Source organism: Euprymna scolopes, chromosome 19 (genome assembly GCF_053919585.1).
Source record: "Euprymna scolopes isolate OS-2025 chromosome 19, ASM5391958v1, whole genome shotgun sequence".
In the NCBI taxonomy this organism is placed as follows: domain Eukaryota; kingdom Metazoa; phylum Mollusca; class Cephalopoda; order Sepiida; family Sepiolidae; genus Euprymna; species Euprymna scolopes.
The window spans coordinates 45,781,540-45,807,236 of NC_136500.1; the positions used below are offsets into that span (position 1 = coordinate 45,781,540).

Genomic DNA, 25,697 nt, shown 5'->3' on the forward strand with positions numbered 1-25,697 from the left:
TCCAAATAGTAGCCCCTCATGAGTAAATATCCCTGTGTTTGGGGTGAAACATCAACTAAAAAAATACTTAGCATTGCGTTAATTGCATACACATAATCTTTCTATAAGAAAGTTGTGATTTTTGCGCTTTGATTTCGCTGTCATTGTGATAAATGGAGCAACTATATATATATATATATATATATATATATATATATATATATATATATATATAATTTGAATAATATTACTTCCTTCCGTCTTCATCCTACTCTTGAAAAGGATGAGATAGACTGGGGAGGGTGTAAACTTTTCTTTTCTCCTGTCAGTTAATTATTCTCCAAATCCTTGACTAAATCTTAAAAATATGCTGGAAAGCCATTTGACCTTTTTCACTTCATTCCTTCTTCTCCTCCTCCTCCTCCTCCTCCTCCTTATTTTATATGAAAAGAAATAAAAATGGTGAAATATAAGTTTGTGTGTAGGTTTTGAGATAACATCCTGTGCTATATCTGCAATGACTAGAAGATTCTGAACCTCTGTAGTGCTCCGATATAAGACAACATTTTGAAATTAGTGAGGTATTAAAGATTCGGTTGTGGTTTAAAATGTACATGTGTTGATGATGTGGCAGTTGCAGAGCCTGATGTAGTGTAATGCATCACTTGCGCTGATAACATTTGCAAAAATCAGAATCCATCCCTTCTCCTTCCAGCTTATCACATGAGATGGCTATCAGCTGATGAAGGCATTAGAGTAGATAATTTTATCGTGCTGCATATTAATGACCATCTAAGTCTGTTTTCACACATTTTTCCTCTAATTTCTATAGATTTATGAGCAGATGTGTTTTGTTGACCTAGTTGTGATTAACATTGTTGGTCAGTGTTTTGTAATGCAGCCTGTTTAAAAAAAATGTTTTTTTTTTTCTCTCTTAATCTTTTAATTTCAAAATTATCATGTCCTTAAGCAGTCCACTTCAAAGTTACCACAACTGCTGCTTTTTTTTTTTTTTTCTGTTTTTTCGCTGTTGTTGTTTTTTTTTTTTTGCTTTTTTTTTTATTTTTGTTTGTTTTGTTAAACAATAACCTCTATACTTTATATTACTCTCTCTATATATATCTCTCTCTCTATATCTCTCTCTCTGTATATATGTGTGCATGTTTTGTTTTATTTTTTTTAACCCTGTTCCTCAGGGGTGTGTAATCTTGTTTGGGCATTCATCTTGTAGGTTGAAAAAGAAGCTGTACAGCGTGCAGTGACGATTGCTAACCAGGCCAATTGTCCATTGTATGTGGTCAAAGTTATGAGTAAGGCATCGGCTAAGACTATTGCCGATGCTCGCCGATCAGGTAGGAGTCGACCAGAAATACTCACATTTGTAAATGTGAAAACTCACTGTGCTGCTTTGATGTTGTCAGTGGCCACACCAATATATTGCTTATTGATTGTTGTGTTTTAGTGAATGACTTATGGATCTACCCATTGTGTGCTTACCTTTACTTTTGGAAGTGTTCTCGCATTGTTTTTACACAATAATAATGGCATTGCCTTACTATTTAACGTGTTTTTCAATCATCTGCATGATTTGCTTATATATTTTGGAAATATTTTCATTGGCGCAATGAATTTAAAAAAAAAAAATTCTTTCTGGTATCCTCCACTCTATAATAAAAACCAATGTGTATCCTTCTGTGTAGTTATATAGAAATAAATATATGTACTTCCATCGCGTTATTAAAAAAATAAGCGACTAAAGCGCATGCCTTTTTCCATTATCCGCCTCCCCCTCCCTGACAAAACCATTTTAAGTGGTGAAGGGAAGCAAGAAAGCAAATTAAGTTAAGTAACTTACCTCAGACATTTCCGGATGCTTTAAATGAATTCAGGAAGAAATCCTTCTTTGTATGATAAAGTCTTTGGTGAATGTTTGTTTGTTTTTTTTAATGTCAGCAGAAATAATTTATATATTAAAAACTAAATCATTGACGTAATCCTATATTTTAAATTTTAGCAATATATGTAGACAGTGAGCGGGTACACTTCTTGACCACAAAGTTTAGAACAGAACGAGTAACTATTTTTTTTTTCTTCTAATATTCTACTGTAACCAGATACATGCTAATTATAAAATAAGAAATGTCGCACATAAACACATTTTCATCATTTATAAAAAAAAAATTTAAAAAAGCTCATTTACTAATAAGCAATAACTTGACATCTGATGACAGTTTGCTAAAAACTAGCAATGCTGTGTATGTTTGCCTTATAGGGAATGTTTCCAAAAACAACTATTACATCGGCATGAATAGAACCAGTATATCTCACCAGCTAACATGTCACCTGTCTTTCCCTAACAGGTTCATTTACCAACACCTTGTAGCACATGACACCTCCAAAATCGAATTTAGAAACATTAATAAAAAAAATAAAAAAAAACACTCCAATTTTAGTATTTTCACATTGTAACCTGCAGCTCCTAATCATGGAAACCCTACTCATTTGCATAAACAACCATCAGTCAGGCTCAATATGAGGGTGGGGCACGCTTGAGTGCTTTTAATTATTTTAATCGACTATTTCAATAAATTCAATGGACGCAATTTTTTCATTCATCATTTGCCCGAAGACAACTCGTAGAAGTCGAAAATGTTTGCAACTATGGCAAATTTCTTTTTACACTCAAACAAAATGTTCAAACATTCTTCCACCAAATTGAAAAATCTGATTGCAAGAGAAACGAACAAATTATTCCTGCTGTTGAATGAAACATGCGTAAGAGAAAAAATGCTGCCCAAATAGAAGTCTCTTGCATATATATATATATATATATATATATATATATATATGTGTGTGTGTGTGTATGTGTGCATATAGAGTAAAATTTATTAAATAAAAATTGATATATATCATAAATTTTATTTTTCTTGTATTGCCAATCCTATTTAGAAAATTTTTTTGCATTTTCATCTGTATAGCTTAACCTGGATAATTTCTGTGTAATATCTATTTGTCTGTTCCACTTTTTCTTAGAAACTACTGGGCTGATCTGGCTGAAATTTTGTTTGGACCTTTATAAGGTGCAGAGGACTAAGTATCATGGTATCCATTCGATGTATAGTTAGGGATAATAAGGATTCTGATTTCATGCAAAAATCAGCACAAATTTAACCACATTCAACCATCAATTTCACATAAAGACAACAGGTTAAAACTTTAATCATTTAAAGATCTACTATATCAATAAGACTGCAGAGGTAACAAACTGGATAAAAGACAGGTCTTTTAATCTAGCAGTTGTGGAAAGGACAATTAAACTTTTAAAAAATTTATGAAAATCTGCTATTTACTTTTGATAATTAGTTTTATTAGATACAAACTATTATCATAATATCATTAATTAATTTTATACCAATTTGGGACCAAATGTTGTACTCGAAAATGATTCTGAAATCTGAAAATTCTCAATTAGCAGCTAATTTCTGGCTGCAATGAGCACAAATTTAATCATGTTTAACCATCAATTTGACATTAAAAATATACTAATGAAAGTTATAATTATTTGACTTGTTTATTCATGTTCTCCAACAGGAGCTGTAATGATGCGATCAATCTGACTAATTATTACATACAAAAGTTTTAACATAATTTTTGTTACATTTTAGACTTATATGAGTAGATACTAAACAAATAACCTCTTAATAATTAAATTTAACTTTCCTTAATTAGCAAAAATCATCTTTTAGTGCTATAATTTAAAAAAAAAAAAAAAAATCAAAAAAATCCCAGCACTCCTATGACATTTGCATGACTTTTTTTTAACAAGGATCATCTTTTAGTGCCTCATCTTCTTAATCGTTTTGTGAATAAGTGATTTGAAATGAACGCTTAATTCTCTTACTGTAATTTTTACCTTGTTTAAAGAAATGAATTTTTTTAATAGAAATTCCATTGCAAAGCTGGTAAAAATGATTGAAGAACACCTGATATGGTTTTAATTAGTGTCAATTATTTTTTCAGATGAATACAAATAATTGTCATTTTTTTTTTTTTTTCCTAACTTCTCATAGCTTATCTACATGTTTTGCATGTTTTTATTTTTTCTTTGTTTTTGCATGATAGTACATGGTAATAAAAAAAAAAAAAAATTAATGGTGCTCCTGCAGTATAATGGGATTTCAAGTAAAAATGCTATGTTTGTTACGTGTCATGTTGAAATTAATGTAAGTTCCAAAAATTGCAAAAAATGATCCAGATGTGCTGAATCTTTTTTTTTTTTTTTTTTTTACAAAAAATTTTTTATATATATATATATATATATATCATAGATACTACCGATCCAAAATTTAATATTTTTAAATGGCAGATTTTAATTGAAAGCAAGGGAGATAAGTCAGTTTGTCATGCAGAATTGGTTGCAAAGAACTGTTTCACCTTAAAACATACGATAAAACTAATTTGATGAATTTTATTTTTTACTTGTAATTAATTTTCATTATTTTTGGTTTTTATTCTAAATTCAGCATAACATATAAGTATGTAATAGTGTTTATACCTGAAATGCATTTGTTTTGCAGAAGCACTAAAACAAATAGTGAGAAAATCACTTGTCATTTTATCCAATTAATTTAATTTTTGAAAATATTATTTCACTTTTGGCTTATTTTTTTTCTGTTTAAAAAAAAAAAAAAGTTAAAGAAATTTTAAATTCTGATGTTTAATGCATGCTTTTTGGTAATATTGTAAACTTCAAAAGAAAATTAAATAAAAGGATTAGAAAATGATTTATTTTGAACAACCTTATTTTAAAATATCAACTGTCAGCAACATTTGAGAAAGTTGAAAATTTATAAAAAAAAATTCCAAGTCATAATAGTCGATTTCAACTATTCTAATTTTTAATCCACTTAAATAAAAACTTGAATTCATCTTTATTTTTTATTCATAAAATATATTAAATAAATTTGGAAAGAAAAGTAATCGATCTAGATATAGCTGTAGTTAGATTTAACTGTTAATAACCATTTAATCAACATGCATCTCGTGTCTTTTCATGTTTACTGTTCTTTGCATTTGAGTAAAGTGATACAGAATCGGGATAATGGCTACTGGAGACAACAACATTGCTCCTAAAAGCTAAATTAAAATATTGCTATCATTTTGTGTTACTATCATCCTCTATATGAACACGAGGTGCCGTAGTGATTACCATCCCTCAAGAGCTTTGCCACCATCACAGGCCTCAGACGAACAACACCAGCATCCGTCTGCCTGTTGGTAGAATGAGTCTGTCAAAGACGACAACAATGCAGCTCTTCCAGCAGGCTCTGAACTCTCCCAGAAAGAGTGGATAAACTTCAATTGGGCCCGAGTGAAGGTTGTTAAAATATGGGAGCACCTGCACAAGTGAGGCTATGTACAGGATGCTCTGTGTCCCTATGGTGCCGACATGCAGACTATTGCACACATCCTCACAGACTGTCCCGTAAGTGAGGGATGTTCCGATGTGAACTTGAGGGTTGTCTCGGACACTATCCAACGATGAATCTCAAGATGGAGCGAAACCTTGATCATGATTTTCTCTCATTGGTACCATTAGCGCAAAACTTTTCACATGATTAAACTGTTGGACACATACACACATATATGGCGCGACACCAATTTTCTGGCAATCTTCATTCAGAACCTTGCAAGATTAACCATATTTGCGAGACTATATTGTTGAATTTCCATTATGCTTTGAATGTAGAACCAAATAAATCCAATTTCTTTAAATTTAAAAATCATACTATAAAAGGACAAACGGATCAAGTCTAAACTTTAACTGAAAGTTTTTGATTGGAAATAAAACAAAATTATGCCGATATTATATTATGTAAAATTTGATTTTAGGCTGTTGTAGATTGTTGAAATGGAACCTTTTTTTAGTGATAGCTTTGCAATTTTGAAAATGGCATTTATCGCCTTTTACATTCAAAGTCTTTGTATTGTAATTGTGTGATAGGAGAAATGACCAGAATACGCACTCTTGCAAGAGCATGGAAATTTTTCAAATTGGTACTGTTTGTTTGATATTCTATTGATATCTTCGATTTTACAGAAACTCAGTACACAGAACTAAAGATACCAAATATCAATATCTTCCCTCACTTTTTATCTGTGCCTAAACCTAAACGTAGATTCCATGAACAAAGCTTCTTTCTTAGAACTGCACACCTGTGGAACTCTGTTTTGTTTTCCTGCTTTCCAGCTGACTACAATTTGGTAATCTTCAAGTACAACATAAACAAATTCTTGATAAAGTGTCCCTTAAATAATCTAATTTACCAAATTTCCACGACTAACGATTACGATATTATCCCATTGATTACTGTACACTCAATAACCCTTATCCTCAAGTGGCCTCTGGAAGAGACTGCCAAATCATCGGCTGAATAATCTGTTACATTTGGCATCTTTCAACCTGCCGGCTCAGTTTAAAGTGTTTCCATGAAGCTGAAGTTACTGATGGGAGATTAAACTAATATATAATGTCAATTAAAATAAAAAGTCAAACATGTGAACCGTTTAGCTTTAATTTATATATATTACTAGCATGGATACCCAGCGTTGCCAGGGTCGATATGAAGTTCGGTTTCGCAGCACCTGCTATACTAGGAATATTGAGCAGTTTTTCATTATTATATGTCCACTCCATCGTTACCCCAACAAAAATTTCAAAAATAAAAGAACGAATGAAAACACGAAAATGCTTGAAAGATTTTAGTTTTAATATCTGCTGAAAAAGAAAACAAAAACAAAAAGAACAATGTTCGTGCCCAAGGGAAATAACTCAAACCAATTCATTAAAAAAATCGATGTCGGTAAAAATAAATTAAATTATATATATTATCAATATAAATCAAATTTAAATAATAAACTTACATAGACCACTTAAAATAATTCTCTCACTATAAACAATAACTAATACACCACTATTTAATAAAGTCGATTTTCCTTAATGTAATATGCAAATGATGTCACCTCTTTAATCTTATATTTTGCAATAATCATAGTATATATAGAAATGAATAATATGATAAACTAATGAATTGTTGTACATATTAATCAACTTGTGAACAAATAAACAAACAGACAGGAATACGGATATATATATATATATATATATATATATATATATATATATATATATATATATATACAGGATGTCCCAAAATGATTTGACACATTTTTTGGTCCAAAAGAAATTAAATAATAATATATATTTTTTTTAAATGTATGCAAAATGCCATTTTATTTCACACAGTCTTTAATATTAAATCAGCCAAATGTTTCCCATCATTGCTAACACACGATTGTTAACTTTCACAAGTTTCCAATAACTCGATGGATCGTTTAGGCTGGAATTTCAGAAAAAAATAGCTCATTTTAATTCTTCAAGAGATGGAGGACGGTAGCTGAATACTTTTGGCTTCAAAGATCCCCACAAGAGAAAAATTACAAGGGTTTAGTTTAGGTGATCTTGCAGGCCAACTAATATCACCATGCGAAGAAATCAAATGATTCGGGAACATTTCCTTTAAAAAAATGCATAAATACAGATATAAATAAATTTTGACCATTTAAAATAGAATGGCATTTTACTTATATATAAAAAAAAAAATGTTAATTTTTTTTAATCTTTCAATCAAATGTCAGATCATTTTGGGACACCCTGTATATAAACATTATCCTTGGATTCGTGTTTTGGCTAATCTAATCTACTCTCGGGTCTGATTATAGCTGATAACCTAATAATTTTGAAGTGAGGCCTTTTATTTAATCAACCTGATGATTGTGAGTTTAATCTTTAATTTGTTCAGACTTCTGACTTTATGAATATTGGAGTATTCATTCCAAAAATTATCCTATTAAAATGACAGAAACACAAAATGTAAAAATAAGATACTTTCTCATGGTGTTATGACTGATAAATTTAATTAGAATTTGTGCTCCCATAAATAAAGAAAAAAAAGATAGTGTTTTATTTGAATGTTAAATCTATTCTAACTGGTTGTAAAGATCATTTTTAGCTTGATCAACAACTTCTACACTTTGGTTTTTGAAGCAAAAGGAGCCGTCATCACTGAGGCCATATTTTAAGTTTTGATCAGATTAATTTTTTGTTGACATTCCAGCCTAATCAAATTCTAATTTTTTAATATTGTCGCCTGTTAAAATTATTTTGCCTGCCTTCAAGTTTCAGCATTCTACTCAAATCATTGCATGTTTTTTGTTTTTTTAATTATGAACAGTTTTGAAAATGGATTATATTTTTACAAAAGACATTTTTTTTTATTTTTTTTTTTTTAATATATATATCAGAAATATAGATAGAATGAAAGTTTAGCTGAATAATTTTGCTTCAAATGCTAAAGTGTTTTTTTTTTTTTTTTTTTTTTTTTTTTTCTTTTTATTAAAAATGACTTGAATACATGGTGGAATGATAAAATTCTTGCACTAAAGAAAACACAACTTTATTTTAAAACTTCTATTGAAAAAAATCAATTCAGGTAGCTTGATTATGTAGTAGAGCTGGCATCTATTCAATGTAGCTGCCTTAAGTCTTAATCACAGCCTCAATACTGGTCTGGAACTGGGAGCATGCTTTTTCCACAAGAGCCAATGGGAACTCCATGAATACTCAGTGGATGGCGTAGATCAGGCTGACTTTGGTATTGTGGGAGGTCATGTTTGTGATGTTCTCTGTGTATGATCAAACAAAATAGTCCAGCGGATTCAGGTTGGGATGGAGGTAGGGCCAGTGACATAAGAGTACAAAGTTGTAGCACTCCTTCTGGAGCCAAGCCTGGGTTTCTTTGAATTTGTGGACCAGCACCGAATCCTGCTGCCACACCCAGGATCCACCTTATTGCACCGAAGGATCACCACACTCTTCAGTACATCCAGGTACACTTTGGTGTAGACTGTCAAGCACACTTCGAAGATGCGAGGTGGCATGATGTAGCCCTCAACCATAACCATGACTGGAAACTTCGTTGAGCTGTACCCTCAAGCATTGAACTGTCCGGATTTGCATTTTGAAGGTGCTGGCAATGGTCCTGTTGTCATAACTTGGATCAGTAGAGAGTACAAGTTGTACATTGGCGCATCTCCGATCTCGCTCGTTGAGCATTGTGTCACGATAGAAGGCTCCTATTGCTCTTGGAATTTGTATACAACTGGCCAACTACTAGATGGTCTGCAACAAAAAGGAAACCCGGTTTTCATCAAACAGAAATGGAATCATGTTGTCTTTTCTAGGGCGACAATTTTATTGCTCTATCCTGAATGCAATGAAGCTTCAAGATCCTTAATGTGAATTATATATATATATATATATATATATATATATTAGTGATAAAATTGTAAGCCTATACACTGAACATTTTAGTATTGACCTTAAAATATACTCATTTCCTAAAACCTTTTAAATATTTCCTTAATTGGTGAAATTACCTTTAACTAGTGATGGAACATCGCCAATTCTGTTCTAAATTCCTGATGCAGATTCTTTTAAACTTTGAGATATACAATTGCTTTTCTTTTGGAGGAGGTGGGGATTACTGCAAAAACCTTTGAACTATATGCATATAATTTTGAAAACATAGAAATGCATTTGTAAGGTGATTTATAGATTTGTTTTTAAAATCAATGAATATTTATCATTTCATCATTAATACAAGCCATGGAAAATTTAGTTGAAACAAAAATAAACAAAAACAATTAAAAGTCGTTTTTGGTATCGAAACTAATTTTTCCAATTCTGATAACTTAAAAAGTTCCGGTTTTGTTTTCAATTCCAGATTAATCGTCCCAATACTGTATGGGATAGGAATTAACTGTATACCTTGTTTTTCAAAGTTTTTACCTATAACACACTGTGTCGTGGGCTTTCAAATCCTTTCAAGAATGGCAAATGTGTTCGTTTGGACGTTGTTGAATGTTTTACTGATCTGCCTCCCATCGATAAGAGTTCAAGCTTTTGGTTTTCAAACTTGTCAATCTGCTACTCAGTATAGGACTATATTGACATCAGATTTTCTTTATATATAACAACACTTGTTTTTAATTTGTAATGTTTATTATTTAATTATATAGGGTGTTTTTGTGTTGAAAATTTTTTTTGTTATTAAGAGGCGATGAACTTAAAATCAACAACTCTTATTTTATTTAATTGGTAACTATCGGTTATTTTGAGTTCAACTTGGTTTGGCAATTCGTCATGTGGTTTTAACAGGACGGAGCTGCATGGCACACAGTGCACTATATGATCAATTTATTGAGAGAAACATTTGATAAACAAATAATTTCACAAAATGGACCTGTTAAGTAGCCTCCTTTTTTTTTCATGCGGTTTAACCTCATTTAGATTATTTGAGGATAAGTAAAGCCCTATGTCTATGTTGATAAAATGAACACAATAAACCACTATAAAGAGATTCAGCACGTTATTGCCAAAATACAGCTAATATAATGTATAGAGTTTGTGAAAATTGGACCTCTAAATTATGCCAATATACATGCAATCCGTATACCTTTAAATTTGAATTTAAATTATAAATGCCAAAAATTAATCTTTGGAATAAACCACATATTTGTATTTTTTGTGATATATTTTAATTTAAAATTAACTGCTGCTTAAAAAAAACACCCTGTATATTACACTTGTTTTTAATTTGAACTGTTTATTATTTTAATTAGATATTAAAATTGTTCCTTTCCATCATTTTTCTAGTTTTTCAAATTGAAGTCGATTTTTATATAGATATACAAAGGTTAAGAATGTATTCATAGGATAAAATCCAGATAATTTCCACCAGGTTTATATAACACTGCTCAATAATAGAGCTATTTTTATGTTAATATTTATTCATACAGACATGTATAAGCTCCGCTACACTGACATGACAAAGTTACTAATAACTACAAATTGAAACAAAGATCTCCTCAGGCAAAACTTTCACGAGAAACACTCGTCTAACTGAAAACACTATCAATAATTTCCCCCACTTTTTATCTGTACCTAAATGTAGATTTCATGGACAATGCTTCTTTCTTAGAACTGCGAACCTGTGGAGCTGTCTTCTGTTTGCCTGCTTTCCAGCTGACTACAATAGGGTTGTCTTCAAGTCCAATGTAAACAAATTCTTGATGAGCCAATTTACTAAATTTTCCCTACTAGCGATTACTACGCTATTGTCCCATTAACAACAGTACACTCATTAACCTATATCCTTGAGTGGCCTCTGGGCCTTGATAAGTGATGACTCCTATGTAAAATAAAAAATTTTTTAAAAATCTGTCTTTTTATTAGGTGTTCATGAATGTCTAAAATGAAAACAGATTTTTCGCCTGAGGAGATCTTTGTTTTAATTTGTAGTTATTAGTAACTTTATCATGTCAGCGTAGTGAAGCATGTAAATGTTTGTATGAATATATATACACTCATGAGCAAAAAAAATGCAAATATTTGTATGAATATATATACACTCATGAGCAAAAAAAATGCAAATATTTGTATGAATATATATACACTCATGAGCAAAAAAAAATGCAAATATTTGTATGAATATATATACACTCATGAGCAAAAAAAAATGCAAATATTTGTATGAATATATATACACTCATGAGCAAAAAAAATGCAAATATTTGTATGAATATATATACACTCATGAGCAAAAAAAATGCAAATATTTGTATGAATATATATACACTCATGAGCAAAAAAATGCAAATATTTGTATGAATATATATACACTCATGAGCAAAAAAAATGCAAATATTTGTATGAATATATATACACTCATGAGCAAAAAAAATGCAAATATTTGTATGAATATATATACACTCATGAGCAAAAAAAATGCAAATATTTGTATGAATATATATACACTCATGAGCAAAAAAAATGCAAATATTTGTATGAATATATATACACTCATGAGCAAAAAAAATGCAAATATTTGTATGAATATATATACACTCATGAGCAAAAAAAATGCAAATATTTGTATGAATATATATACACTCATGAGCAAAAAAAATGCAAATATTTGTATGAATATATACACTCATGAGCAAAAAAAATGCAAATATTTGTATGAATATATATACACTCATGAGCAAAAAAAATGCAAATATTTGTATGAATATATATACACTCATGAGCAAAAAAAATGCAAATATTTGTATGAATATATATACACTCATGAGCAAAAAAAATGCAAATATTTGTATGAATATATACACTCATGAGCAAAAAAAATGCAAATATTTGTATGAATATATACTCATGAGCAAAAAAAATGCAAATATTTGTATAAATATATACACTCATGAGCAAAAAAAAATGGGCGAGGAGTGAAAGAAGGAAGAGATCGATTTTTCAATATTTTTTACAAAGTCACGAAAATGGTTTTCTGATAAATCATTTAATGTGATATTTTGGCCAGATCAAAACCCCGATTTAAACTCAATCAAGAATATTTGGTCCATAATATCTTGTGCATTGGGTGGAAGAACCTTTTCGAACAATGACAAACTTATGGAAGCTGTGCAAAGTGAATGGAATAGCATCTCCTCTTCAGTGTTCCACTTTGGTTGATCTTTTAAAGAAATCACAAGGCAATGCAATTCCATCCGAAGCATTTATTAAAGTAAATGTCTTGTTCTGTGTTATTAGTCTCGTTTAAGTTTCCTTGTTCAATTGTTCTTTGTTCAATATAGCTTTTAGTGCAATAAAATGTATAAAATTTGTTTGGCCCATTTTTTTTTTTTTTTTGCTCGCAAGTGTATGTGTGTGTGTGTGTGTGTGTGTGTCCATTAATATCTATTTGCCTTCTAGATACTCTTAAGTTTTAAATAGCAATATTTAACAAGGTTATTATTACTTTCTATTTAACAAAAAGAAATGCATGAATATTTTTAATTTTGCATTTTGATTTACCCGTTTGAATTATTTGTATTGTCATCATTGTCGTGTGTTTTGTTCTAGCATCTCTTTTACCCTTGGAGGAAAAAATCTGCCAGTTATCTTAATTCGCTCATGTTCTTCTTGCAGGCAAAATAGTGTTTGGTGAGCCAATTGCAGCTAGTTTAGGAACTGATGGTACTCATTATTGGAATAAGTGCTGGCGTCATGCTGCCGGCCATGTTATGAGCCCACCTCTGCGTCCTGACCCAACCACTCCTGGTTATTTGATGGATCTTTTAGCTAAGTAAGTAATTTTCATCCTGATATTTCAATTTGATAGGGAGGGGGGGGGTAAGGATGTATGTCTGTCCTAATCAATATCATAATGGTTTATGAAACTCTTTGTTGAACTCTAATCCTTCACGTCTATTATGATCAAAGTTGGGCTGTTTATTTGGAATTACACTTATTTTGATAAACCAATATACAGAAAATGCAGAGGAATCTTTGATGTATATACTTATCACAGAATAAGATGTCATTTTTCAAAAATCATGTAAATTGATCAAGTTTTTTTTTTAAGAAAACGAAATTTTATCGCATACTAGATAGAACTGCTAGTTAAGCACTCTTGTTAAGGATGCATTAAATTCAAGGGCAGACAACTCAGTTCAACTAACAAGATTTTTCTATTTCTCCATAAGATATCATCAATGGCTCCCAAAAATACTTAATCGCTAAAAATCAAAAATCATAACATTTGATTATCTAATATTTAAAAGGCAAAATGTGTGTGTGTGTGCCTTGCCAAAACTTTCGTTAGACATGTCTGACCACGACAAAATTGGTATCGTTAGAAAGATCAATCTCTTGGACAACAAATATCGAAAAATTAGCCAAAAAGATTAATTCTTTTACCGTCAATTGGGCCGTTTTTCGCAAGGAGGGGTCCATTTTTAGCATCAACATTTTTACAAAGTCATGCGCCTACCAATATCAATGTACATATAAAAGACCTTATTTCAAAGGCCATGATGCTGCGGGACAGACGGCTAATGCGTTTGCTTTTTTTTTTCACCTTTTTCTCTTTGGCATTACAGGTTTGAGCTTGGCTACTACGGCTAATTTTTGTGTGTGGGAGGGGGGTGCTCAATACCCTTACTATACCACCTCTCCACATCAAAGCAACACTGGGTACCCATGCTAGTGTTCAATTAAAAAAAACAAAAAAATTGCTTGATCAATTTACCTAATTTTTGGAATATGACACCTTTGTTCAATGACAAGTACATACATCATAAATATTTTTCTGTACAGTAGAACTCTGAGATACAGCCTTAAAAATTAGTAACAAAATACAGTGCAGTACATAATACACTTCTATATATTATCCGTATATAATCAAATAACATTATAAATGATACTATAACCAGGGGCCAGAAAAACATCGTATTCAACATCATAACCTGAAAAAAACATATCCTAAGACCACCGTATTCCGAAATTCTACTATTTTTTTTTTTTTTTTTTTTTTTTTATAAATAAGTGTCATTCTAAATATGCACCTAAGTTGGTATGAACCTGAAATTTCCTATAGCTATCTATAAAAAAAAAAATTTTAAATAGCAACTTGTGTTCGATATGTGTGCAGTCAGCATCAACCCTATTCAGGGTTTAACTGGCTTCCTTCGAAGGAGGAAGTTTCATAGGAGTATGAAATTCACAAGCGGCCCCCAGTCGCATGTATAGTGTTCGATATAATAGGTGTTGTATCAAAATTATGATTAAATAAGTTCAAATTAAATTAATATACTTTTATATAAATTGAATTAATTAATTTTAATATGGTGATTGTTCTTAATCCAGAGTTTAATAACCATCTCATTTAATCTTACTTCATTTTGTGTGTACATTTCATAATTACATTAACACACCGGTTTTCATTAGATCATTAAAGTCAAGCAATATTGAGCCTAGACACTGGCCGATGGGTTACTATTTTGGAATGCTGAACAATTTAAGTAGGAGGAGACCAACATTTTCCTCCTAAAAACAAAACAAAAAAACTGCACACTGTTAGCAAATATTTGATGTGAACGTGCTAAGCAACAGAACAATTACTCATTTAGGCAAAGTTTTGTTCTAAAGTATGTGGCGAAGCTCTTCATAGTATGCACATGGCAGCTGGATTTATGGATACTTAGTATTTAGTATAGTAAATTATCAAAGCTTTAATTAATGAGTCTTGATTTCCTAAAGGTACGTGGTCTATAATAATTTCAAAATTGCATAAAATTAATCAACTTTTGAACCATAAAATATGCATAAATTTTAAGCCAGTGTTTTTAATAGGCAAAAGATATCATTTTGAAAAGATTTTTATTATTAATGAATCACCACCTATCAAGGTCAAAAACCACTTGAGAGTAAAAGTTAATTGAGATGGATGGATTGTCAGTTGAATGATGAAATATTATGAGAGGATTAAACCGAATGAAAGGAATGAACAAAAATAAATCAACACTTTGTAAAATACCTTAATAATTTTACTGGTGAAATTCAAATTTTCAAAAAATAAGACCTGGTAATTCTTCACCCTTTTCCCTTTATTGTATGAGAATTTGTGAAATCCTGAATGATAAATGTGAACATTATTATAATGCTGCTTCAGCCATTATCTTGATTTGATTCTGCCTTATCTTTTAAAGAATGACTAAGAGAAAGATAAAAGAAACAAACCCAGCTGCCAATAGCAAATTATCTTCTGAGCAGTTCTGCTTAGTGCTGCTACAATTGAAGCCATTATTAGAAATTTTATTAGGAATTGGTTGACGGTAAAAAATAACTTGTCCAGAAACTGATTCTAAATTCAACATATCCCAGACATAGTACTTGCATAATTCAACTTACCGCTAGAAAATTCACAATTACAAAAGAGAATTTGACAGTGAGGGTGAAAAAAAACAAAAAAAAAAAAACATGAAATTTGAACAAATGGTTAAACAGAAAACAGCTGTTTACTATATATATATATATATATATATTATATATATATATGAGAGAGAGTGTGAGCCAAGTAGAAAATTTTTGTCAAAGCGTAAGAGGCAGACTTCAAAACTGTAAATCAAAAAGGAAAATAGTTTAGGCACTTGCGTTGATAAATAACATTTCATTTTCATTAATATAATTTTCTTATTACATATACTTGTATGTATATGTGATCTTTAAATGATTTTTTTTTTTACTGTCCATCTACTTTTGGCTCACCCTGTATGTATATTATCTTTTATTAGCTATTTTTCTGAATTATGTGAAAAACATGTTTAGAGTCTTATACTTTTAACACAAATTTATCCAAAGATGCTTGTCAAGTGTTTCATTCTGTTTCTTGTCTCTTTCAGCAATGACCTTCAATGTACAGGAACAGATAACTGTACCTTCAATGCTGAACAAAAGGCTTTGGGTAAGGACGATTTCCGACGGATACCAAATGGTGTCAATGGAGTAGAGGACAGAATGTCTGTGATTTGGGAGAAAGGAGTGGTAAGTACTGATATAATTAGAAGCAAATAATACTTTATTCCACCATAATTAGCATCCACTCTTTTAGAGAGGATGTAAATGAAAAGATATTTTTTAAAATCCATTTGGTAATAAGCAAACTTAAATCTATGAAAATCCAATCTTTATTGTATCATAATTCAATGATATATGGGTACACTTTGGTGATAGTTTTGTCAGTAGGAGTGATCCTTAAAGGCTTTTACACTCACCAAACATTAACCATCCCAAGTAACAATTTTGAGTAGTTAACCTTAAAAATAATGTCTATCAGAATAATCCCAGACTATTCCTAAAATGAAAGTAGTCATCTCAGCTCAAATTGGAAAAAGATGTGCGAAAGTGCAAAAAGATGTGTGCTGTAATTATATTCAGATGTGTTTATCAGTGAATGTTTGAGATATTCATGACTAAAATTTGACGAACACATCAGGCATAGGCTGAAGTTTATTTATGCCAAATATAGTTGGATTGTGAATTTTTATTGATTTTTATGGATAGCATTTCTGGAATCATCATGTATGTAAATTAACTGTTTGTTGGTCTATTCAGTATCAAAAAAGCTTTTTAATTTTGACTGAGTTCTGAAGCAACTTATATAAAAGGTCGGTGTTTGTTCTGCATTCAACAACAATAAAAAATAACAGTACATATCCACTATCAAATAAAAATATATTATAAAAATCATAAATTGATCAAGTAGTTTTTTTTTTTTTTTTTTTTTAATAAAAAAAAAAATTTATAAGTAAGCAAGAGTTTTTAAATGAAGGAAGACAACTAGATTCAAACTACAGATATCAAAATCAGTTTTGTAATGATACTATTTACTATTAAAATCACTGAAAATCATTTAAAATTTTCTATATATAAAAAAAACTATTTGATCGATTTATGTGATTTTTGGAATATGACATTTTTTTCTGTAACAGATACGTATATCAAAGATTTTTCTGTGTGTGTGTTTCTAAATGAAACCATGAAGCCTTTTGGTCATTGTCCAGAATCCTGCCGCCCAATTATATATATATATATATATATATATAATTGGGCGGCAGGATTCTGGACAATGACCAAATGGGCGGCAGGATTCTGGACAATGACCAAAAGGCTTCATAGTTTCATTTATTGTAAATAAAGTAATAATGCTTTACTAACTATGGATGTTCTAAGATTTTAAGATGGATAATTTAGGTAGTTAATGCTAAAAAGCATTGTTATATTAAATATTTTTTATGTTTGTTTTTCATTTGTGTCTTAAAAGCATTGTCTACAGAGTTTTGTATAGGTTCTCTAAAAAAGTGATTTAATACTCGTCTATGAAACAATCTATGACTTGAAGGAATGTTGTGAAAAATAAAGATTTGAAGTAAAGTTTGTGTGCAAAAAATTTGAGATAATGGAAATGAATGAAAACTCTGATCAATGTTAGAGTATTGTGTCAAGGCCTCTTCTCTATATCTAATATGTGATATCCAGCATCTGGAGAGAATTCAAAAACTTGCTACTCAAATGGAGCAGGGTCTATCAGACCTGAACTCTAAAAACTTAACCTTTTTTCCTTGCATGCCGACGATTATGTTATGATCTCATTTTGGTTTACAATCTTTTTAATGGCGTTATGATATACTTCAAGACCTATTATTCACTCCGGCACCATAAAGAGAACTACACGGACACTACATGAAACTTTTTCACCATCAATTTTGATTGAACCAAAACAGGGCTGTTTTTTCAATCCGAATCCCTGGACTTTGAAATAGACTTCCGAATAAAGTAATAAATGCATCAACAACGCAGCAATTCAAGTTGCTGGACTACTGTGTTCTCCTCTCTATAAATTTGTACCAGCATTTTCTCTACATAGCAACGGAAGCACGATTGTTTAATTTTTTGTCAAATTGAATTAGAGGACGTATATCTGTATGGCAAAGCTACTGAAGTTGTTGAGAAGTTTTTTTATCAATGATACTGTTTGAACACTGGTGGAGCATGTGCTAGTGATTGCAAGAGTTAGCAATGGATGCAGTTCAAAGAACTTTTGCCATTACTAACCAACAGAGCATTACCACTGTTGACCAAGAAGAGAATATGTCGGGAATGTGTACACAGTTTGATGATGTATGGAAGTGAAACTTGGTCATTGGGGGTTAAGGACATGCGTTGCATGGAGAGAAATAAGATGGATATGTAATGAGAAGCTTAGATCTGATGACCTCAGTGGAAGATTAAATTTAGATAGTGCAGGGCGATGTGTGCAGAACAGAAGACATTGATGGTATGACCACATTGAAAGAATGGAGATGGGTTAGTAAAGGTAAAACAGGAGATCAGTTCACCGGAGAAGGCGAAAGAATACATAGGAGGAAATTATAAAAACGAACTTGAGAGAAAGCGGGACAAATAAAGACTTGGTCAGAGATAGAAGTAAATTTTAAAAAGCTAATCTACACATGCCAGCATGTAAAATGAATACGCTGACGATGTTGTTCATCAATGAAAAAATTTAGATCTGCTTTTCTATTTTCACTCTTGAACATTTAAGATTGTCTTGTAACTTCCTGTATTCCTGAAAAGATTATAGAATTTATTGTTGAAACATTTTTCTTAGTTGTTACCAGTTAACAAGGGACGTAGATAAATCTAGAAATTAATGATTTTAATAATTTTATTTTCCATGCATTTTTTTTATTATTTTATGAATAAAATTATTTCATCTTTTTTTTTTTTTTCTAGCATAATGGCAAAATGGATGCTTGTAGATTTGTAGCAGTCACCAGTACTAATGCTGCTAAAATATTTAACATTTATCCCCAGAAGGTAAGTGCATACTTTTGCAGTCAGTTTGCTTGCAACAAGTCACTGTAATATTGATCCATCCTGGCATGAGTCACAAGTTGTTACATATATGACATTAAAGATAAGCAAGTAGGTCCAATTAGACCTTTCTATGTAATTTGGGGATAGACTTGAACTTCTTTGTTGAACAAGATATTTGCTAAAATGTTTAATGAAAATATATTATTGCACGTTGCCCGAGTGTTTGTTTCTGGGACGGGGGGGGGGGGGTTTAAAAAATGTTATGGTAGGTAAGTAGGAAGGATCAAACCCGGAGTCATGAATAAAAGTAGGAAAATAAAGTGTGAAAAAAAAACAAAAAAACCCATCTGCAACGTTAACAGTTCGGCCACCAAGAAAAGTCCATTCCAGTTGTTTAGGAAAAAAAAAAAAAAAAAAAACGACTACAGTAGGTCGGCGCGAACGTGAAAATATAATGTGAATTGTCCAGCACGCTAACCACTACGCCACAGAGCACTGCAGCTTAGTTTAGTGATTTTAAATAACTTCACATGAAAGAACTACGAAGCCAAACCGGTGTTCTCTTCTCAACTGTTCCTTGTGAACGATCCCCAAACGGTGTTAAGTGATGGCAGGGGGAGGAGGAATTTATTAGAGAGAAAATATTTTACCACTTCCATTGATCTTAACCGATTTTGGCCGTGACTTCTCAGCAGAAAAAGTATAGAAATCTAAGATTATCGAGGAATTTGAGAAATAATAAGCCTATAACACACCTCAGATATTGTTCTGCCGTTTGTGCATATTATATTTGCATGAAATATCTTGATTTTTAATCCTATTAATGTCAAAATCCGACGGGGAAAAAATGAGTTCATTTTATTTATATAGAGATTAAAGTCGATAAATTCATGTCCCATTTAATTAAGAATTATTTTTTATTTTAAATGTTCACATACAGTGATTGGACCAATTTTAATGTAAAAATGATTGTTCCAATTCTAAATATATTTTGGAATTGTGAATGTTTCAAAGAGTCACAAAATATTTTGGTCTTAAATCTTGCTCAAATGTTCGTCTACTTTGATCCGTTGGTTTTGTATGTTTTGTAATCCAATACCAAGTTTACCTCTGTTCTATTTGAGTTCTGTAATGGTTTCAACATCATGTTTCAAACCAATATTCTGGTTCATTTCAGTATTTTTTGTTTGTTTCTCTATCTACAGGGACGAATTGCTGTAGGCTCAGATGCTGATATTGTCATTTGGGACCCTAATCAAACTCGCAAAATCTCTGCCAAAACCCATCACCAGGCCTGTGATTTCAATATATTTGAAGGAATGGAGTGCCATGGAGTGCCTATCTATGTTATCATGGGAGGACATGTTGTTCTGGATGAAGGCCAGGTATGTAACCTCATAGACAAACTTGGGGCTCCTGAATTTATTTTTTATTTTTGTTTTTTATTTCGTGCTTGAATTGGGTTTCTTTTTCGTTATTGTAGAAAAATTCTAAAATTGAAACATTGTATTTCAAGTGAAACCAATGGTATCTACTGAATTGTCATGTCACAGTAACGAACATATCAAAAATTATGAAAAACGATAACGTAGAAAGTGAAAATAGTTTTCAAAGACAATTAGTGGAAATTGTTTTACAAAAAAATAACTGTTCTAATTGTTATGAAAGGGAGGTAAATCTTTTCTAAAAACTGAAAATCTTTGGACAAGTTAGCAAAACTTAATTTTCGATAATTTTCCTTAAAAACTATTTTCGTTAATTAATTTTCTACGTTATTGTTTTTCGTAATTTTTTTTAAATATTTTCATTACTGTAGATGCCATTGGTTTCCCTTGAAATTCAATATTTCTATTTTCAAATTTTGCTACAATGACGAAGAAGCACCAATTGATTTTCTTTTCGAAATTGCTAATGGCACCAAATTTAGTAATTAATCAAATGAATCCCTGATGATAAATAAATACATTATCCTCAACTTTTTTGAAAAATTTATGATTTCAATATCCGGTTTCTTTTTTCATTTTGCAATATATCATGGAAAAAAAACAATTGAATGCAGTCTTTGTTATGCATTAATATAAAAACTGTATTTGCTGACCAGAAGGGAGTTGGCCTTTTTAGCTAGGATTAAAATGTTCTGATAGTGCACCTTGTTTTTTCTGTCCTTGGCCAGTGAAGGAGAAAGTCTTCTAAGGCAATTATTTTTTTTTTTTTTCTTTTCTTTATTTTTTGGGGGGGTGGGGGGGTCCTAATCCAGAGTGCAGATTTTCTCCAGATTAAAAACTGACCTTAAGTGACAAAATGCTGTGTGAAAAGAAAAATGAAAAATGATGTCCGTATTTTCCTGATAAAGACTAAAAACTAGAATTTAAATAATTACATGAATTTATTTAAAAAAAATACATTTTTACTGGTCTATAAACATTTTTTGTTTTTTTTTATTCTCTTTACAGCTGAAAGTTACTCAAGGGCTTGGCCGTTTTATTCCTATGTCACCTCTTGCCGAAACTGTTTATGGTCGCGTTGAAGGGCGTGACAGGGTAAGTGTGACCATTGTTTACTGTCACTTATTTTGTGTTCTTAAGGATTGTGGGTATTATCAGAACTGAAATTATGATTTCATTAATTAAAAAAACTCTTTTTATACTTCATATATCTTTATTTTTATTTTATCTTTTCTATATCTGGTTTGAAAAGTGCTTGTGACTTGAATACTTTCTCAGCTAGTAAACTAAAAGAAAAGGAAAATTTGCCAGATTAAAAAAAATAAAACTTTTAGTTTTACAAAAAATGTTTACGATATAATTAAATATTAAATTTATGTTTTAGTATTTTTGTCACTTTTGTAATTTGAAATTGACCTTCACACTCACCCACGCAGTCATTTCTCGGTCGTTTGATTCTTATCATTTTTACCATATTTTGCTTGTATTTTCCTTTTTTTCTTAGAATACTATTATGCAAAAGATAAATCAATACTAAATAACTAAAAGGCATGAAATCCAAGATAAGCACAATCTTTTCCAGTGGATTAAATTAAAAACAAAATAGTTTAAGATTAACAGAAATTGTCGCAGTATGATAGAAAAAAGGCAGCAATTTGGAATAGAATACCCAGCACTTGTCAATTTCTCCAAAATGTTTTTATAAATTAAAGCAAAATATTTTCAAGTGTTTTTTGTTTTGTTTTTTCCAGTTTAGCCCCCTACCCCACCTTTTTTTAGTTTAGCCTTTTTTTTTTTTAGTTTAGCCTTTTTTTTAAGTTTAGCCTTTTTTTTTTTTTTTTTTAAGTTTAGCCTTTTTAAAAAAAAAGTTTAGCCTTTTTTTTTTTAAGTTTAGCCTTTTTTTTAATTATTTATGGCTTTTCTTTTCCAGGCAATGCTTCCCCAGAAAGTTGAACGTGAGCCATACACTGGAACTGTGGTTGAAATGAAGGAGCCTGAAGAGTTTGATACACGAAAGTCAGATGGTCCTATCCTGTCTGACCACCCTGAATTTCATGCAAGACCACTTACTCGCAGTGGAGCCCGCAATCAACAAGATTCTAGTTTTACATTAAGTGGTAAGTCACGCACGCTCTTCTTCCGGGGGTGCATATCATATGGTATTTATTACTATGCATTTAACACTTAGTGATACCTTTCGAAACCCTTAATTTTTATATATTCTGTGTTAGATTCACCTTCACATACAATCATACAGATTGCACTTTTTGATGGAGAAAAGGCAGATTTAAAAGTTTTTTTTTTTTTTTTTTTGCTTAAATTTTAATTATTTCTTCGCAATAAATCAATGCAAGCCCACGGAAAACTGTTTTCATAATAAATTACTATCCTTAAAGTTGATAAAAATTGTCCATGTCTTTCTCTACTTTTCTTTTTACAATATTGAACTTTACCCTCCAAGTTTAAACAGGCAGTCAATCCGTTTCTAAGTTAGCAGGGTCTGTTTATAGTTCCCTACTCTGCCATGGGATTTAAATCCTGTAAGAATAATGTTTGTTTTTATATAAATTTATAAATTTGATTATCAGTATGATTAAAAATATAGAAACCTTGAATGTCGACTTTTTATATTGATCAATACTAGTTGATATGCTTTGAATTTGCAAATATAATCAGCTTAAAATCTGAGAAAACTTGTAAATTTGATAATGATAAAAGTTAATTATCAAAATATTTTTAATTGCTAGACTATAAAAAAAAGAATTTTCTGTATTAGTTTATCAGTTACTATGAAATATCTTCATAATCATAACAAAGAACTTGAGACAAATGAAAAACTTTCTATTAAGTCTGTATCCATCAGACACATACACAATGAAGAATTCAACCATATTTTTACTTTAGTCAAATTCTCACGTCACAGAATTTTGTAATTTTTTTTTCTTTTTTGCTTGATGTTTTGTTAATTTCCCATTTTGATTCCAATTTTGCTTTTTTGCTAGTTACATTTTTCATAATTTTGTTTTATTTGCCACCATGCCGTTTCATCCAATCAAATGTTTGCTACATTTAGATTAAATCATGCCTCACTTGCAAAGTCAGCTTTGTTTAAAATTATTGCACATTTCAAGTCGCTTTTCAGTCTCAATTGAACTGGTTGTTTACTCTATGATTGTCCCCAACTTTTTTTTTTTTTTTTTTGCTTGTCTGTCTGCCGGCAGTTTTCAGCTGAATGGATTTCAATATTGTCAAATTATATAGCTTTTTTCTTTTTTTTTTTTCTTTTTTTTTTTTTTTTTTTATAGATACATCCTTCATCTTGTAATAAACTTAACTGTTACAATATTTATATAAATTCGATTTGGCTGCAATTTTAGGCACTATTAGAAAAATTATCGGAAGCTTCGCATTAAAAACTAGAATCAAGCAAAGGGAAGTAACCATGGGTGAAAGAATTCAGTGTTTCATCATTTTTTTTTATTATGATGGCTGTCCTTTAAGATGAAATCCAACAAAGTATTTTGTAGAAGGAAATCAAATTAAAATTTCTTGCAACATTCAACAACAACAAAAAAAATCAAATATGGACTTTTGTCAAAAGAAACATATCTATGGTAAAGACTCAAACTGTGTGCGTGTGTTCCTTTGCAATGGAGTCCAGCTAAAAGTGAACTTAGACATTGTTGTTCAATGATGCAGTGACCTTATTTACACTGGCTGACTAAACTTTAATTACAGGAATTATTTGTTTATCTTTATCTAATGTTTATACAATTATTGTTCCTCTAGCAATATTGCTTCCAACAAAGTTTTTACCTAATGATGACCATGTTCAGGCACAGTTCCAGGGCCGAAGCATCATTACTGCTAATCCATGGCACACCAGTATTATCTCCTGATACTACCAGACTTTGTTGGATTATTTTTTACTCTGTGTGGGTTGCCATATCCAATCTGATAGTTTTGTATTTTCTTCATCTATTTTTTCTTGTTTGACAAAGAAAGACCAACATTATTCAAGAACATGGAAGTTGAATTGTCAGTAAACTCTTGGCATTTAACTTTGATAAGAAATACAATGATTTCCCAGCCATTTTTTTTGTATAGATTTTTATATCTTCCCATTTTTGCTGGTGTGCCAATTCCAAAGTTTTATCAAATGGAACTGTAAATTCATTCATATATATATATATATATATATATATACTTTTATTTATTATTTTTTTTAATTTCTTTTTACTCTTTCCAGGATTCCAGTAAAAATATTTCTACCCCCCAACTTTTTTGTTTTTTTAAATCGCAAATTAGAACAAAAAAAAAAATCTTATTTTAATATAACCAAAATATGAATTTGATAACATTTTTGGTACTTGTACAGTTTAGTCAAGACATTAAAAAATGAAAATATTGAGAGAGAAAAAAAAAAAAAGGGTTATATTGCACTTTTTTACATCGAAAAAACAATTTATGATACCGAGCAAAAGGTTCGATTTTTAGGAAGAAAAGCTAGAATTAAAGATAGGAGGGAGTATTGGCACTGTATATGGAGTTATCTCCCCGTGGCGTGTTCAGCAAATTTCACAACGGCTGACTTCAACACGCTCTCATAAGAATGTGTTTTTCCGCTGTAAAAAAAAAAAAACTACTGAATCAAATTAAATAAATTTTTTTTTGAGATCTTCAGTCCATAACAGATACGTACAATACAACCTTTTTTTCAATATTTTCATTTTTTAATGTCTTGACTAAACTGTACAAGTACCACATTTTTAATCCTGGCTCAGATAACAAAAGTAAAGTTTTCACACTTCCATGATTATAATAATCATTTTTCATTATTCACCAGACATTACCTTTTCCTCTCCTTCCCTACTGGCATCATCTGGACATGACTATGAAAAGCCCACATTGGTTATGTGATGCATGAATTCTTTATC

At 30.7% G+C, this 25,697-nt stretch overlaps 1 protein-coding gene across 27 annotated transcripts in view; it reads left to right on the plus strand.

Moving 5' to 3' along the window:
- LOC145303547 (dihydropyrimidinase-like) overlaps nt 1–25,697 on the plus strand; it is a 486,844-nt gene that overhangs the window by 435,434 nt on the left and 25,713 nt on the right. For 18 of the 27 annotated variants that reach the window (XR_013873734.1, XR_013873736.1, XR_013873735.1 and 15 more), the window contains exons 8-14: nt 1,211–1,331; nt 13,085–13,241; nt 16,339–16,480; nt 19,232–19,315; nt 20,521–20,700; nt 21,769–21,855; nt 22,691–22,877. Coding sequence is in view for 24 of the 27 variants with exons in the window: in XM_080145021.1 (XP_080001147.1) it covers nt 1,211–1,331; nt 13,085–13,241; nt 16,339–16,480; nt 19,232–19,315; nt 20,521–20,700; nt 21,769–21,855; nt 22,691–22,877 (958 nt within the window). In the remaining 3 variants the exon portion in view is untranslated. The remainder of the gene's footprint in view (nt 1–1,210; nt 1,332–13,084; nt 13,242–16,338; nt 16,481–19,231; nt 19,316–20,520; nt 20,701–21,768; nt 21,856–22,690; nt 22,878–25,697) is intronic. The other 9 variants (XM_080145019.1, XM_080145022.1, XM_080145039.1 and 6 more) reach the window with 1 other exon arrangement.